Source organism: Telmatherina bonti (assembly GCF_933228915.1).
Source record: "Telmatherina bonti genome assembly, chromosome: 4".
Lineage (NCBI taxonomy): Eukaryota > Metazoa > Chordata > Actinopteri > Atheriniformes > Telmatherinidae > Telmatherina > Telmatherina bonti.
In genome coordinates, this window is record NC_136622.1 from 17227873 (window position 1) to 17243137 (window position 15265).

At 39.0% G+C, this 15265-nt stretch overlaps 1 protein-coding gene across 2 annotated transcripts; it reads left to right on the forward strand.

Moving 5' to 3' along the window:
* The first annotated feature begins 903 nt into the window (after positions 1 to 903).
* Positions 904 to 13845, forward strand: ifrd2 (interferon-related developmental regulator 2). Of its 2 annotated transcripts, XM_079238879.1 has the most exons (13): positions 904 to 1377; positions 2603 to 2659; positions 8272 to 8388; positions 8609 to 8693; positions 8820 to 8944; positions 9148 to 9305; positions 9884 to 9937; positions 10146 to 10324; positions 10650 to 10758; positions 10952 to 11086; positions 11784 to 11912; positions 12368 to 12460; positions 12613 to 13845. In XM_079238879.1, the coding sequence occupies exons 1-13, from the start codon at positions 1335 to 1337 to the stop codon at positions 12691 to 12693; spliced, it is 1365 nt and encodes a 454-aa protein (XP_079095005.1). In that variant the 5' UTR covers positions 904 to 1334; the 3' UTR covers positions 12694 to 13845. The 2 variants fall into 2 exon arrangements, with proteins under 2 accessions (XP_079095005.1, XP_079095006.1); XM_079238880.1 differs by lacking the exon at positions 2603 to 2659.
* Positions 13846 to 15265: the final 1420 nt, after the last annotated feature.

A 15265-nucleotide genomic window follows, 5' to 3' on the forward strand; every position in this document is an offset into this window, starting at 1 on the left:
GTGGTTATTTATGTTGAAACATCATACAGTACAAATTTGTCTCACTTGGACCAAAACATAAAACATCCAAATGCTTTTATGGATGTTAAAACTACACATCTGCTCTTTTGCTTTCAGTTGTATTTCCTGTTGTCATCAAACCAAATGCCATATACAGTGTTATGGTAAAACAGAGAAACAATAGGTTCTGCATCTTATCTCATTGACTTCAACTATCCAAAGTGTCATAATTAACACTAACATGCCATTTGTATTACTTACCTGTTTGTTTTTCTAATGGTTAACAACTTCATCTTAACACTTTCTAAGAATTTTGTGATATGTTTTGTCTGGCTGCATTTTGCAATGTAATATCTTTATTAAATGAAGACATGGGACTTTCTGTGAATAACTACTGATTTATACCTGAAATGTATGCTACAAAGTTGGGAACTGGATGTTATCGTCAACATTTTAAATAAACTTTTTGTTATAAAAGTTGTTATGTTCAATAAAGGAGATGTACTTTGCATTTGTCTGACCTTTTATTTTATCCTTGAAAGAGATGCCATGGTATGAATAGTATGAATGCGTTAGATTCTAGTAATGTGGATAATCATGCCTTAAAACTTAGATTTTGGGGAATAAAAAGTAAATTGCCTGTCTATAAAAGAGGTTTATCAAATAACACCCTGTGGTCAAAATGGAAATCAAAGTTATTTGTCATTGACCAAAAAAAAATAAAATAAAATAAAAAATTAGAACAAGACAAAGTGAGAAAGATAGTGTGTAAGAAAACTTGAGTTAAAGTGATAGACTAGTTTTGGTGTCAGTCTGCTGATAGAGATAACTCAAAAAGGGGGACGTTCACACAACCAACCTGGCAACCCGACTACCGGTCTATTTTGTAGTTACAGAGGGGAAGATGGTGGACTTGGCAACAGCAGCGTTCTCTAAACTCCGTCCTAAACACTTCGAAAAATACTTACCCTCGCAACCTGGTATTAGGTATAGATTACCCGGAGATAATCATAGATAATACGTTGAGAAAGTGACTTTTCCACTTCCGGACAACTCTTTATTCTGGGACTGACGACAGCGGAGAGTTGTAAAACGTGGTGGTTGGTGCGTTCATGACGGACGCTAGCCAACATTAGCCAAAGTGTCAACACAAGTGCGAAAGAAAGTGGCCTTTTCGAAGCACCTAACCCATCTGAAGAGCCAAACCACCCAGATGTTTTTGTGTATCTTACTTCAACAGTGAAATCCGTGAGGAGCTGACTTGAAGGAGGCTAACTGTAGCTGCTACCTCAGCTAGCTTTGTTGTGACCCGGAGGAGCTGAGCGCCGCTCGACATGCCGCGGAGTAAAAAAGGGAAACGTGGCTCCAGTAAGCCGGGTAAGTAGCAGGAGTAACCAATACAACACTATCTGGCAAGCTACTAGGAAATAACCAAAAGGAGTATTATAAAGGATATGTCAAATAACTATTCATATAGACTGGACAGCTCGATCGCCACACCTTTAAGGCTACAGCACTTTGGTACCCATATGGACTGAGCCATGACAGCCTGTTGCTCTCATGACTTCAGCATGCACATTTCTCAGTGGTCACTTCTTTAGAGCCACATGCATGTGGAAACAACTGAGTTATGTGTCTTAGTGCAGACATTGGGACATTATTAAAACCACTGAGATGCAACATCAAATTCTGTGACCTCGTGGATTCACTGAAAATTATATTTAAATATTAGATTTGACCTATTTCTTAACATCGTGATAAGCTAGTTTTATTTATTAAACAACACTGCTTTAATTCAAACCTTTCACGTTCTCTGACTTTTAAAAAGAAGGTGGAAAACTGCTCACCAAAGTGTCATATGAAGCATGAGACCAACATTGCAATGGCGATAGTGAAATGATCATTTCTGTCACATATTGTAGAATTCATTGCCTCTATAATGGGCTTGATTACACATTGAACAGTCAAAGAAACCATGATGCATAAAACTTTTAGCATCATTATGGATTCTAGCATGCTAAAGCTACACATGCAGGGTTTAGGTTGCCTGTATGTTATTTTTAGCCGCAGTTCCATGCCATTTAGATCATGTACAGTAGCTGGTTACTGTGCTTAAGAGGAAAGACTCATGCAGTATGTGGTGTGAGGTCTTTGAGATCATATATTAATAACTGGCTGCTGCTTTACAGTTGCAGCATCGCTTTTCTGAGAGTGTAAAATAATGTTTCAGACCATGGATCCTCCTCAGCATGCTAACACTTCATAGGGTGCTGTTGCTTGGGAAGCAAAAACGAGGGCTATCTTACACACACAGCTTTATGCGATGAAGATTTAGTCCAATTATCACAAAGAAAAAGTGAAAGAGGAATGAGTCTGGTTGTGTAATTTTTTAAAACTTTCAGAAGTTCAGTATAGATGTTTATAGAGAGGAATTGTGAAACAGTTTAATGAATGACAAATGCAGCTTACTTGTTTTTTTCTCCGGCATGATATACCTATATTTCGTCTTTCATTCATTCCTACAATTTTCCGCCATGCGTCCTCCATTCACATACCCTATTTTCAACATTCATTCATCACTCCAACCACACGTCACCTCCAGGTTCTCTCCGTCAGGAGGTTCTTCAACTGCAGCTCTCAACCAAAGTGTCACTGAAAGGTAATTCCTTCAGTTCTTGACCTCAGCTTCCTGTCCAGGATCCCCTGAACCTCCCTAAAGTGCATGCTATAATAAACCCTACCCCCACTTATATGTTAAAATCACCCTGTGTTCGTTCAGCGTGCACTAAAATGTTTTTAACTTCCTGTCCCTCATTTTTAACTGCCCTGGCTGTTTCCTTTGACAGTTATGAATGGCTCATTTGACCACAGTCTCTGTCTGGTTTTACAGTGACACCAAATAGATTTTGTCAGAATTTCTGAATGCATGTTACACTTAAACACTAAATGTTCATCCAGCATACTTCTGTTGCAGCTGGGTACTAGAATGCAGTCAAAAGACACTTTCTATGTTTTGTCAGCCATTTTTTTAAACTTACCTCCAGTGATAGGAGGATTGCTATAGCTTGTCTAGTTCAACAGTTTGGGCAAAAAGTATGATGGTCAGTGTATCCCAATTTGTCCCTCATTATTCGATATAATTCTTATCAAAGCCAAGTTTTGCTCCTTTGCTCCTTTAAAAAGCAAAAGCTTGTTTAGTTGGAGGAAAAAGGAAAACAGCAGCTCCTATAAATTAGCTTTTTGCACATATGCAATGTTGCACTTTAGTTACCCAAACAGAAGCCATGTACTGATGGAGGAATAAGATGGAAGTTACATTTAGCTTCAATACAAGTGAACCATTTGTCTTGAAAGTGATTTTATTTTGCCAGATGGCAGCTCTGCTCTAAAATCAGGATCCAGAACAAATGGTCATTGTGAGATCATAGGTTTTCTCACTGTAAAGGCTATATTCCATAAGGCTCACCCTCAGCAAAATGCTTGTAGTGAAAATGCAGATCACTTTGCAAGGTTTGCAGTCTTGTGTCTTGCTTCAAAAGCTTGTGCTACCCAACTGTGTCAGGAGAGTCACACAAGCTATTATTGCTTTGCCCCTGAGCTCTGACTTGTCTGTCAGCAGAGTCTCTTCCCCAGAGACTGACTGACCATCTAGTGATTGCTGTGTAGGCATAAAGTGGTGGAGTGGAAATGTCATGTGAGTCGTGGCAAAGAACTCACTCTGAACTGTGCGTGGGCAGCCCTGTGTGCAGTTTTGTTTGTGCTAGGCTGCAAGCATGCAACCTGTCCACTGGCCAGGAGTTCAAGGATGATGACGGGGAAAGTGTAAAATGATACGAACCACCTAGTATATAATCACAGCTCCAAATTGTAGGTTTGTGAGCTTTCAGAGTTTAGTTTTTGTGCTAGAAATGAAATATTTGATGTAGGACTGCAGATGTAGATTGGAGAATTTTGCAATTTTAGATAAATAATTGCTCAAAGTGTATGTTGGTTGGTTACATCAGGTGCATGTACTCTATGCACAGTTTACATAGGTAATTACAATGGTTGGTTTGGTCATGAAAATCAATTTGATTTCTTTAATTGCATTGTAGCTGAATAAAGCCTTGATTGAAAGCCTGGTGGGGGATATTGCTATGTGTTATAGAAAGAAAAGGATGAAATTAACTTGACTTTCTTTGGATGGGTCATAGACCATATAGGAAAGATGAATGGAGCCTCCGTGATGTCACCTAAAGGTTTCTGAAGAGCTGAATTGAAGCTCAGTGGGCGGTTCTTACCATCGCCATCTTTGCAAGGTCATGCGTGTCGTATCTCCTGGAAAGTACCAAAATGGGCAAAGAGGTAGAGTTGAGAAGGGGACTGGTAGCGTGTCGTGGATGATTGACATCTAGTGATCTCCGATGTGCATGAAAGCAAAGAGCTTACAGAGTGAATCAGGAGCTAACTGAAGCAAACCAGCTAATGGAAGTAAGTGGACTAAAGCTAAGTCACGCTGTTAACCGGCTAAAACCCACAATTGTTTTACATTCCTCCTCCTTGAAGCGGGAGATCGGGTACCTGTCAACCAAAAGGACACTCCCCTAAATATACCAAATTTTGACATAAAATTACCCATAAACAAAGGACTTAGAAAAAAAAAAATCACTCCCACCACAGTTGTCATGAAGGTAAACCTGACCTAATAAACCTGAAATGGATTTTGTACCAGGCTGTTTATTTCTGCTGTGAAGTTGGTTTTTAACGTGGGAGTCTATTTTATATAGTTCCGCATAGGCTTCACTTTTTAGCGCCGGAGGTTCCATCCATCTTTCATATAAGGTCTATGGGATGGGTGTTGCTGTTGATATAATGGAAGGGTAATCACTGTATAGTATTAGAGATCTTTTATGTTGACTATAACAACAGGGTTATACTGGTTTTACCTCAGGTCATGCATGTCGGGGGGTTGCTTTGTCTGTCTGTCTGTTAGCAACATTACCCAAAAAGTTGTGGATGAATTTTGATTAAATTTTCAGAAAATGCCAGGAATGGAAAAAAGGAACAAGAGATCAGATTTTGGGGATGATATGGATCACTAACCGGATCCACAAATGCTTAAGGGATTCTTTACTATGGAGAGTTTAGGATCATTTTGTCATCAGATCTTATAACAAAAAAAAAAAATGAAGCTAACAATCATTGCTTTAAAAAAAGGCTTGGCGGTCTACATTGTCTGAGGTCTTCCAGTTCTTTATTATTCTGTTTACTTTTGTTACCATGTTTCAGTAATAAATTAATTTGATTTTTAATGTTGAGTAAATCCCTGGAAGCTGCCAGTAGTCATCATCTTCCCTCACAGACAAGGAAATCTTTGATTTCCAAATCATACCAGAGGCTTTGCCAGTAGTTTCATACCTTAAAAAAAAAAACCCCAAAAAAACAAAAGAAAAAATTGTAATGTCTAAAGCCCAGTTAACAATATGTGTGGACAAATTTTGTAATTTGCTATAAAAGCCCCATGTCAGAGGAAAATCTACTTTTAACAAGCTGTGAACACTTAAAAAACATGAGAAAATATTCTTTTTAACTTCTTGTTATCACACATATCAAGCAGTCAGAGGTTTAGTCGGTAAATAAGTAAAACATGCAGTGTAACGCTGTAGCTGATCCGGTGATTACTGTGAAAACCTTTAAAATTCCCAGTTGGAAGACAAGTACACCGTATGAAAGGCATTGTGAAGTTGTGTTAAAAGGCTGAAGTCGGTGAACTGGTTTTTATTGAGTAATAGTGTGTTATGTGTGTCGTCATATCAGGCAGTAGAAGTTACAGAACAATAGTTCAAATAATGTAAGAGATAACTTATCCTAAACACTCTCCCAGTGTAAAGGAAAGAGACAATTATTTCATTTGTGCAGCTATAGAGGTGAAATGGTTGAACTTTTGCCCAGTTTACTCAGTTTGAATCCAGTTATATACTGGCTGCCTACAAATTCTACTGTGGCATATTTAGTTTTCTGCAAACAGATGAGATCTGTCCATTTTTAGTTCAATTCTACATCACTGGTGTAGAAATGGGATCTGACGTGATTGACCTTTGTATCACCTCAGCTGTACCGATTGACTTCAGCATTCACACACACACACACACACACACACACACGGTCTGACCATTCTGGAGTGTACACACTAAATGAATGAACAAATGAATGGCCACTGTGGTCTTCAGTAATCCCACCAACAGTAGAAAGTCCTGAGCCAGCAGGACCTGAGGGGTTAGCTAAGCTTTGCCTGCCTGCCTGCCTCTTAACCCTTCTCAAACACACGAGGCAGAGCTGCACTGAAATGCAACACCTGTTACTAATAAAAGCATAAATGACGACGGGGGAACTCCTTGATCTAATTCATTACCAGGTGTTTTCTTTAATTTGGACCTTATTATTTGTAAAGAAAACATTTGCTTCTGCAGTGAATGTGTTTGCTTTTGTTCAAAGAATTAAAAAAAAAGAAAAAAAAAAAGGAATACAATAAATAAGCAACTAAAATAACCAAAGAAATTAATTAGGACTTCTGGTGATTGAAAATGTATTATGAGGATGATAAAGTTTGGGGGAAAAAATATAATTACAAAGTAAAAATGGATAGAAATGGATCAATTCTGTCAACACATCCACTATAACTTCCACTACAACTACTATTTTCAGCCAAGTGTTGTCAATCTTTTTAAAAATTAATTTATTTTATTTACACGTGTCCTGTACAGCATCATAGCAAGCAGAATGCTGGTCAGGTTGCTGCTGCTTGCTGAACAATTTTTGCCAAGAGGAGCTTTATGGACAGGAGGCCCCTCTTGATAATTTAAATCCTCTGTGTGTAAGAATTACTCCCATCTGGTGGTGCTGTAATTGAATGGAAACAACCGAGTAGTGCTCTCATGGTGCCCTGCCGTTTAAGCACATTAATACCACAACCAAAACCGCAGAGTCACAAATGTAAAAATGTTAACATCCTACGTAAGTGGGGGTGTCATGTCAGATGATGAGGTACAGAACGATATGATCATGATGGGAATGGTGTGACTTGAGGGAGGACATCTTACCCCCCCCCCCCCCCCCCCCCCCCCCCCCCCGCCCTTGACAAATTAGCTGAAATAAATAATGAAACGCGAAGGAAATCTCTTGATAAGGCTGAAAGAAGGGTCCTCTGCTGGTATGACTTCTGGGAAGAGTAACAGCAAGTGAAAACAGTTAACCTGCAGTGGAAAAGGAGCTTTTCCACTGCAGGCTAACTAACAAATTAGCCATCTCAGCTGTTTTATATAGCAAGTAACAGTAAATGATCCGACTCAAACGCGAGGATGAAGTAGTTGCTGGTCTACCTGCCCTGTTTCTAACACAACAACAAAATACCACCTTCACCTAACACCTTCACTGTTAGATTGAATTAACTATCCTGCAGAAGCTGCAACCTGCGCACCAGTGAATGATTGTGATTAGACTTGAGTAAAATATGTATTTATGAAAGCAATACTTGATTTTTGCTAATAGAAAGCCAGATAAGTTACACACTTTACCATTAAGCATTATTCTGTATTTTTAAATCTGTTTATTGATGAATTTATATATTAGTGCTGGACCTGACAAGAGGCCCTCTTGTCAGGTCCAGCACTTATTAGCACTGGAACAGTAAACGCAAAGAAAAGGAGCTTAAAGAGATGAGGAAAAAAAGAGACAAGGAAACGCCAGACAGAAAGTACTAGCATGAACTGTTCAATCTAAACTTGAAAACCCAGAAAAAACAGCTGCTACTCCTGTCAGGCAACAGAAAACCACCTTTAGCATCTTCAAGAAAGCCAAACTGACAATCATCAGGAGCACCTATGTTGCCCATCATTTCCTCAACATCTGCTGGAAGTTAGCTCTCACCTTTGGCTGTCATTTTAGAGCTGCACTGGGTGACGTAAAGTCAACTGTCTGACTGACGGCTAACATGCAATGGACCTGCTGCATCAGGCGGCTGCAGGATTTGTTTTGTGTCTGATTTAGGAAGATTTCACATTATTTATTTTATTTTATTTTTTTTAAACTTTTTACAAACAGTTTTGTTTTTACTAAGTTAGAAGAATACAATCTATTTATTTAGCATCATTTATAAACAATAATATAATGTGCTAAAGGGGAAAGTCCCATGCATTAAGTTGTGCTTTGTTCCTTCCTTTCTGTCAACATCCACATGTCTTCTTTCTTAAATCTTTCTCACATATTATGGATGTGTTCCTTTTCATCCTTTAGGTGTTAAAAATGGGATGAAGGGAGAGTTTGCTGCCAGCGATGATGAGCTGACATCTGATATTCTCAGTCACTACAGCAGTGCCAGCGAAAGTGCCTCTGTGATGGAGGAAGGCACAGGTTTGTACAGAGCTACAAACAATAAAAAATATACATATATATATATATAATATGTATGTATGTTGCCTTGAAATGAGCATAAACTGAAATTAGGTCACAATTAATGATTATTTTCTTTAAATGACATTAAATGACTACATTTCTTCCATCGGTTTAAGGATAAAACCACAAACTTTTGTCATTAGAGCTTTAATTAGGATGTGCTCACTGTTCTACACAGGCAGTGAGCAGGTGGATGAGCAGACCGCCCAGGAAGAAACAGAAGACAAACTCAGACAGTGTATAGACAACCTAATGGATAAGAGGTGAAACGTCTTTGTACTTGTGTCTAAACTGTTTCATATGCAGAATGCACAGTTGATTATGCGACGCCAGACTGTTTTAGATACTAAAGGGATGCTCTTATGCTTTGCTTTCATTGTATCTCTCAGTGCAAAGACACGTCTAGCAGCCCTTGAGTCATTGCGACTGGCCTTCTCCTCCAAAGTGCTGTATGACTTCATGACGGAGAGACGGCTCACTGTGAGCGACTGTCTGGAAAGAAGTCTTAAAAAAGGTAATACAAAGCAACTGCCTGCATTGATTCATAAACATTTTTCTTTACACAAAGTTGCATAAAACTTTATTTGGTCTTGACTTCCATTTTTAAAGTTTTGCATTACGTAGTCTCCCTCCATTGGATGAGACAGAAGCACCTTTAAAATAGCAATAATGGATAAATAACTGTGTTTCTCTCTTCTGTTCCCTTTCCGTGTTCAGGCAGTGGGGAGGAGCAGGCAGCAGCAGCCACAGTCTTGACCCTGCTTTGTATCCAACTGGGAGGCGGGGACGAGGCAGAGGAGAGCTTAAAGATGCTTCGTCCTATCCTCACTGCCATCCTGATTGACAACAGTGCCAGTGCAGCAGCTCGCCAAAGTGTTAGTAATCACTAAACCACCTGTTCTTTTTCACACAACCTTGGTTTTAGGCTCTCAGAAAGAGAAAAAGGAAAAAAAGAAAAAAGCCGAACAGAAAACCACACAAAAACATTTAAAAGCATGTTCAGCTGTGAGTGAATCAAGTGCAAAATCTGAAATGCATTTCTTCCACCTGCTGTACTCCCACCAACTTCAAATGTATTCCTAATCAAGTGACTTACAGCTTTAAAATAAGTCTAAATCATCTGAAATGTTAAAGAAAAGAGATTTCTGTGTTTTGTGAGCTCGTAGTTAGAAATGAGTTTGTTTAGCAGACTCTCAAGGACAACGTGACATTAACAGCAACAACTTCAGCCGTCTCGCTTGGCAAGTCGACCATGTTGATCATGTTGATCTCCACTTGGATAAACCCAATCAGTGTGGCTGTACAAAAGAAAAACTACAACAAATAATACCCCGATGAATAATAAGGAGTTGGCAAATGTACTGGCTAGTTGGACTGTGTGGAAAGTCTGTTCATGGTGTCCCAGTTTAAAGGAATATCTCATCATTTCCACTCGTGTTTTTGTCTCCATCAGTGTGCCAGGGCTTTGGGGATGTGCTGTTATGTATCAACTGCTGAAGAAGGAGAGGTGAGATTGATTAGTAACTAAAGAATTTATATAAAGACAAGAGCATACCATGCTGTTATAATCACAGCACTCCTTCAGCCACATCAAGCAAGGCTTTAGTATATTTACTCTTTATCATGAGCTTATTAGTAATATTGCACAGTTGTACAAAGTCCGCCTGTCTTCCTGATTTTTTTCTGATATATTTTTTTAATCTTTAATACTACAGGACTTGATCAAGTCATTGGCTCTTCTGGAGAGCATCTTCATGTCTTCCTACCCCAACAGAGAGGGAACACTGCCCACTCTAAAACCTGGCAGTCCAGGCCTCTACAGTGCATCCCTACAGGCCTGGTCGCTGCTAGTCACCCTCTGTCCTCCTTCCAGACTGAACGTGGTGCTGGACTTGTGAGTCACACTGTGTTTAAAAATCAAGTCTGATTTAGTTGTAAATGCAACAACTGTTAAGAAATGGTGTTTCTGAAACAGCTGAATTTTTCATCTACTTATTGTTCCACTCTGAGTACACAACAGCCTCCACTTGTCTTTCTGTTGGATTCTTGTTTTTATTGAAGTGCCTGTTATCCATCACCACTGCAAGAGTCCAATGTTGGAACAGTTCCAACTATTTCTTTTGGTTTTCAAACATCATCTGTTGTTGTAGGATTTGCTTGGAAAGTAATCATTTTAACACACATGGACTTATTTCACTTTGTTTGTTGTCCTCCTGCAGTCACCTTCCTAAGCTGCAAGCCTGTCTTCAGAGCAGTGACGTTAACTACAGGATCGCAGTGGGAGAGACCATCGCCCTGCTGGTGGAGTTGGGTCGGGATTTAGATGCGGTAAATTTACACATGAAGCTGTGTTTGTTTGGGTGCTGTCATACAACGTATAAATATACAAATGACAGATGCACACACTGTGGCAGCCAGTGCAGCAGGTGTAGCATTAAAGGCAGAAGGATTTTAAAACAACGTTGTTTTTACTGTCATGTTAGTTTTGGAAGGTTTTGTCAATGTGCGTGTTTGTTTATAGGAGTTTGAGGTGGAGAATGGTGAAAGCCTGTGTGAATCTCTGAAGAGTTTAGCCACAGATGGCAACAAACACCGAGCCAAGAATGACAGGAGGAAACAACGTTCCATCTTCAGAGAGGTTCTACACTACATAGAGGTGAGAAACCATCGTGTGTATCAAAAGCCCTGTTTCTGTGCATTATTTGTGTTTCTCCCCTGGCAAAAAAAGAGATGTGTACCAGAGTATCCAATCCAACTTGTCCTACTTTTCTGGGACCCTTCCATCAGGGTTTCAATCTTCCTAATCTTACCAAAACGGTGGCGCTAGACACACTGCACTGATCACTGGTTGAAAGCACCATCACTTCCTGCGCGAGTCAACACTAAGAACAAAGTGGCAACAGCGCCATGTTTAAATATACAGTGTTTATTTTCCATTTTAAGCCACATGCCAAAAAGGAAGAATGCAAACTGCTGGATGTCTGCAATCGTCCTCTGTTTTGGTGTCATGTTTTTATTCTGTATTATTTAAGGAAGGGATTGGGCTGCTATGACAACACTATTGCTATCAGGCAGATATGCTGCCTATTAAGTAAGGGCGTCAGTTGTGCAATGTAAATATCCACAAACATGCTTGAACTGCCATCATATCTTGGTTTGAGTTGTTTTGGCTGGTGAAAAGTTTGCTGCAGTTTGCCCCAGTTTCTAGCTTTAGATCAGCCATCAGGAAACTCAAATTCTCCAAACTGAGAGGACTGGCAGCTTTCTTCTGAAGCAGTCAGTGCATGAAGGATGCCACCCAGTCTCATTCAAAATACACAAAGTATCTTTTTATGTCTTGTTCTCTGCTATAGAATGAGGATTTCACAGATGAGAAGATCAGGTTTGGAGTGGAGAGCGTTTACATCGACAGCTGGCTAAGGAGAAGAATCTATGATGCCTTCAAGGAGATCCTGGAATCTGGAGTTAGACACCATCTACAGGTGGGAAACTCAAAAGCTGACATGTACACAAGTTTAGTCCAAATGAGTGAGCTCATACAGGCAAAATGGCAGCTCTATGCGTTGGTTCTGAAAGGTTCACACAATCATAAAACCTATCAGTTTTTGCACATCATACACTGTAGGGTAGTTTGATTTGGGTAACACAGTTCAACAGTGTCAATCAAACATAGCATTATGTTCAACTCAACCCAAGTAGCAGTGTTGTGTGGGTGGGATTCAGATCCAGAATTTTTCATCCAGGGTGAAATTAAAGATGTGCTTCCATACTTTTCTAAATGACAGTTTGTTTGGGACAATAGTGTTCAAACATTATCATGTTTACACAATCCTAAATGTATTTAAAGACCCGAGTTAATTCATGATTTCAGATCCTTCATTTCCTTCTCAGTTGCTTTGTATGACGTGACACAGCTTTATCTTCTTATTTGGTGCAGTTTAATCCGCTACTGCGTGACATCTTTGGCCTTGGACCCCCCCTCATCTTGGATGCTTCCATTAAAACCAACAAGATCTCACGGTTTGAGAAGGTGACAATGTGTTCTCTGGTCTTCAGCAGAAACAGTTATTTTCCATCATTCTGCTTCTCTCTCTGCATTTATGTTGCATCCGTGTTTAACAGTTTGAAATCAAAGGCCCCACAGGAATTAATCTTTTTTTTTTTTTAATCTGTCTTGAACAGCATCTTTTCAACTCAGCTGCCTTCAAAGCCAGAACTAAACAGAGGAACAAAGTCAGGGACAAACGTGCCGACGTCATGTGAGAGAAAGGAAAATCGAGTAATTCTTCTGGCTGTACTGAGATGAATACAACATAATGCCTTCAAGTCTTCACCTGTTAGACACAATAAGACTCAACAAGAAGGGTTTTTTTGCCCCCACTTATCTTCATGTGCTATTGAACTGCCCAAGTTTCATGAATGATTACCTTTTATCAGTGAATGTAAAGTATCACGTCACTGTAAGGATCCAGATGGTACATTTCACACCTGTGAAACCTTGTTGCTGATGGGTCATTTGGGTATTTTTATTTTATTTATTTCTTTAAAAAATAAAAAAAAAAATACCAGAGGAAAATATTCTAGAAAATCTCTCGACACCAGATTTACAATTCCTTGTTTATTCCCTCCATTGTCCTCCATCTTTACACCAGAATGGCTACTTCAGCTGCCAAACAAGAGACCGACTCTACAAACAATGCAACATTTATAATAATGTGTGTGGTGCTTGAGTGCGAGTGTGTTTTATTTTAAATTAATTTAACCAGGAAATAAAACACTTCAACATAAAATCAAGAAGATGCCTGTGAAAGACAGTTAATGTAGTCATCTTTGTATTCATTTTTTGGAATTGGAAATTTCGTTTTAACCATTTCTGGTAAATAATTGTACTTTACTTTTTAATTTATTAAGTAATCTGTAATGTGTGTATTTTTTTTTCTTTTTAGAAACCTAATGTTAACTGTTTACAAATACAATTATGGGTAAAAAAAATAAGAATTTCTAGAGGATTTTTTCCTCATGTATTTTTGATGCAGGTTGGTGGGTCAGTATATCCATGTATATGTTCAAGATATACTGAGAATAGGGATTTATGGAAATAGGTATATTTTAAATATTAGATTAGTTAGATTTTTCCCTGTAAGAGGCAGTTTATACATGATGGCTATTTAACAGAGGAATTTGGTGATGCTGTTTTATTGGTGACCTGGGTGGCTTGTAAAATTAACCACCATTTACAGATTTTGGAAAGCATATTAAACAAAATATAATGCATGGCTGGTAATTTGGTAAAACATGAAAAAAAAACCTTTACAGTCTGCTGGATCACCGTTAACATTTCACCAAACATTTATCATAACTAGTGGTGCTGGGGCACATGAATGAAAGGTGGATCAAAGAAAATAAAGAGCATGTGAAAACTTGCTTTGTTATAGTTATTTAAAAATGGTTTTGTACTGTGTTTCTGGTGTAAAAAAAAAAAAAAAATTGGGGAATTTATGGGCAAGTGTGAAGTTCCAGTGTGAAGCATGAAAATGGGAATAATCACAAAAGCTTAATCAGAATAATTTTCTTAAAAAAATAATAAAAAAAAAAAAAATTTTCTTAAAAAAATAATAATAAAAAAAAATTATATTAAATGCTCATGATAAACTTACCAATCGAGTGATGTCTATGGGCAGATAGTGTGGGACATCTTTCCTTATGTGCATGTTTCTACAGTAGCCCAGAAAATTTAATTTTGACTATACAGAATGTATGTTCAAGGTATTCAGCAGGATGCAGTCTGCATCTTTCCTTCTGGATATCATTAAATTTATCATTCATTCATCATTTTCTGAACCGCTTAATCCAATTCAGGGTCGCGGGGAAGCTGGAGCCTATCCCAGCTGGCTTTGGGCGACAGGCAGGGTACACCCTGGACAGCTCGCCAGTCCATCGCAGGGCCACACAGAGAGACACAACCACTCACGCTCACACTCATTCTTATGGGCAATTTAGAGTGACCAATTAACCTATCATGCATGTCTTTGGATGGTGGGAGGAAGCCGGAGTACCTGGAGAGAACCCACGCATACACGGGGAGAACATGCAAATGGAGAAAGAACCAGTGACCTTGCTGTGAGGCCACAGTGCTAACCATCATTAAATGTATTATTACAAAATGTGTTCTGACAGAATAAATGAGAAACCATCTTGTAATCGAAGAGGCTTGTGAAGTAAGCTCGGTTAAGTTTCTCATCATTACAGATGCCAGTTGGGTGGCAAACAGTTAACATGTGAAAACGGCCACAACTCACCAGGACAAGTGGCTGCTATGTTGTGTGAATTATCAATTATCAGTATCTTAATGGCATACAATGTTTTGTTTTGATTAAGTAATGATACTTTATGACAGAGCAGTCCAAAGTTGGTCCTCAAGGGCCACTGTCCTGCATGTTTTTTTGTTTTTTTTTATGCATCTGTTCCAACACACCTGGCTAACGTTCAATAAATCCAGCAGCCTATGAAGTTTTGCACAATCCCTGATAAACTTGAGTCAGGTGCGTTGGAGCGGGGTGCATGTAAAACCTGCAGGATTGTGACACTCAGGAAGCTGGACACTCCAGGTTATTGGTCAGATTAAATTGTGAATAAGATCTGAACCAGGGAATTGCTGGTTCCAGTGTTGTACTTTTAAAAAAATGTTTGAAACAGAACAACAGATTCTGGAAGTCTCTGGCCCCAAACCCGAACAGGAACCAGTTTGGTAGACTCCTCGCCCAGTTTGTGACTAGTTTGTTGTGCTCATGTTTACAACTGTCTGCATAAAAATCAGCAAAACAAGATGGTAGTA

What these genes read in the sequence shown, in the direction of transcription:
- ifrd2 (XM_079238879.1), top strand. Translation starts at nt 1,335, where the DNA reads ATGCCGCGGAGTAAAAAAGGGAAACGTGGCTCCAGTAAGCCGG. An exon ending in GAGTTAGACACCATCTACAG is followed by an intron (nt 11,913 to 12,367) that starts GTGGGAAACTCA and finishes TATTTGGTGCAG; the next exon opens with TTTAATCCGCTACTGCGTGA. An exon ending in AGATCTCACGGTTTGAGAAG is followed by an intron (nt 12,461 to 12,612) that starts GTGACAATGTGT and finishes TGTCTTGAACAG; the next exon opens with CATCTTTTCAACTCAGCTGC.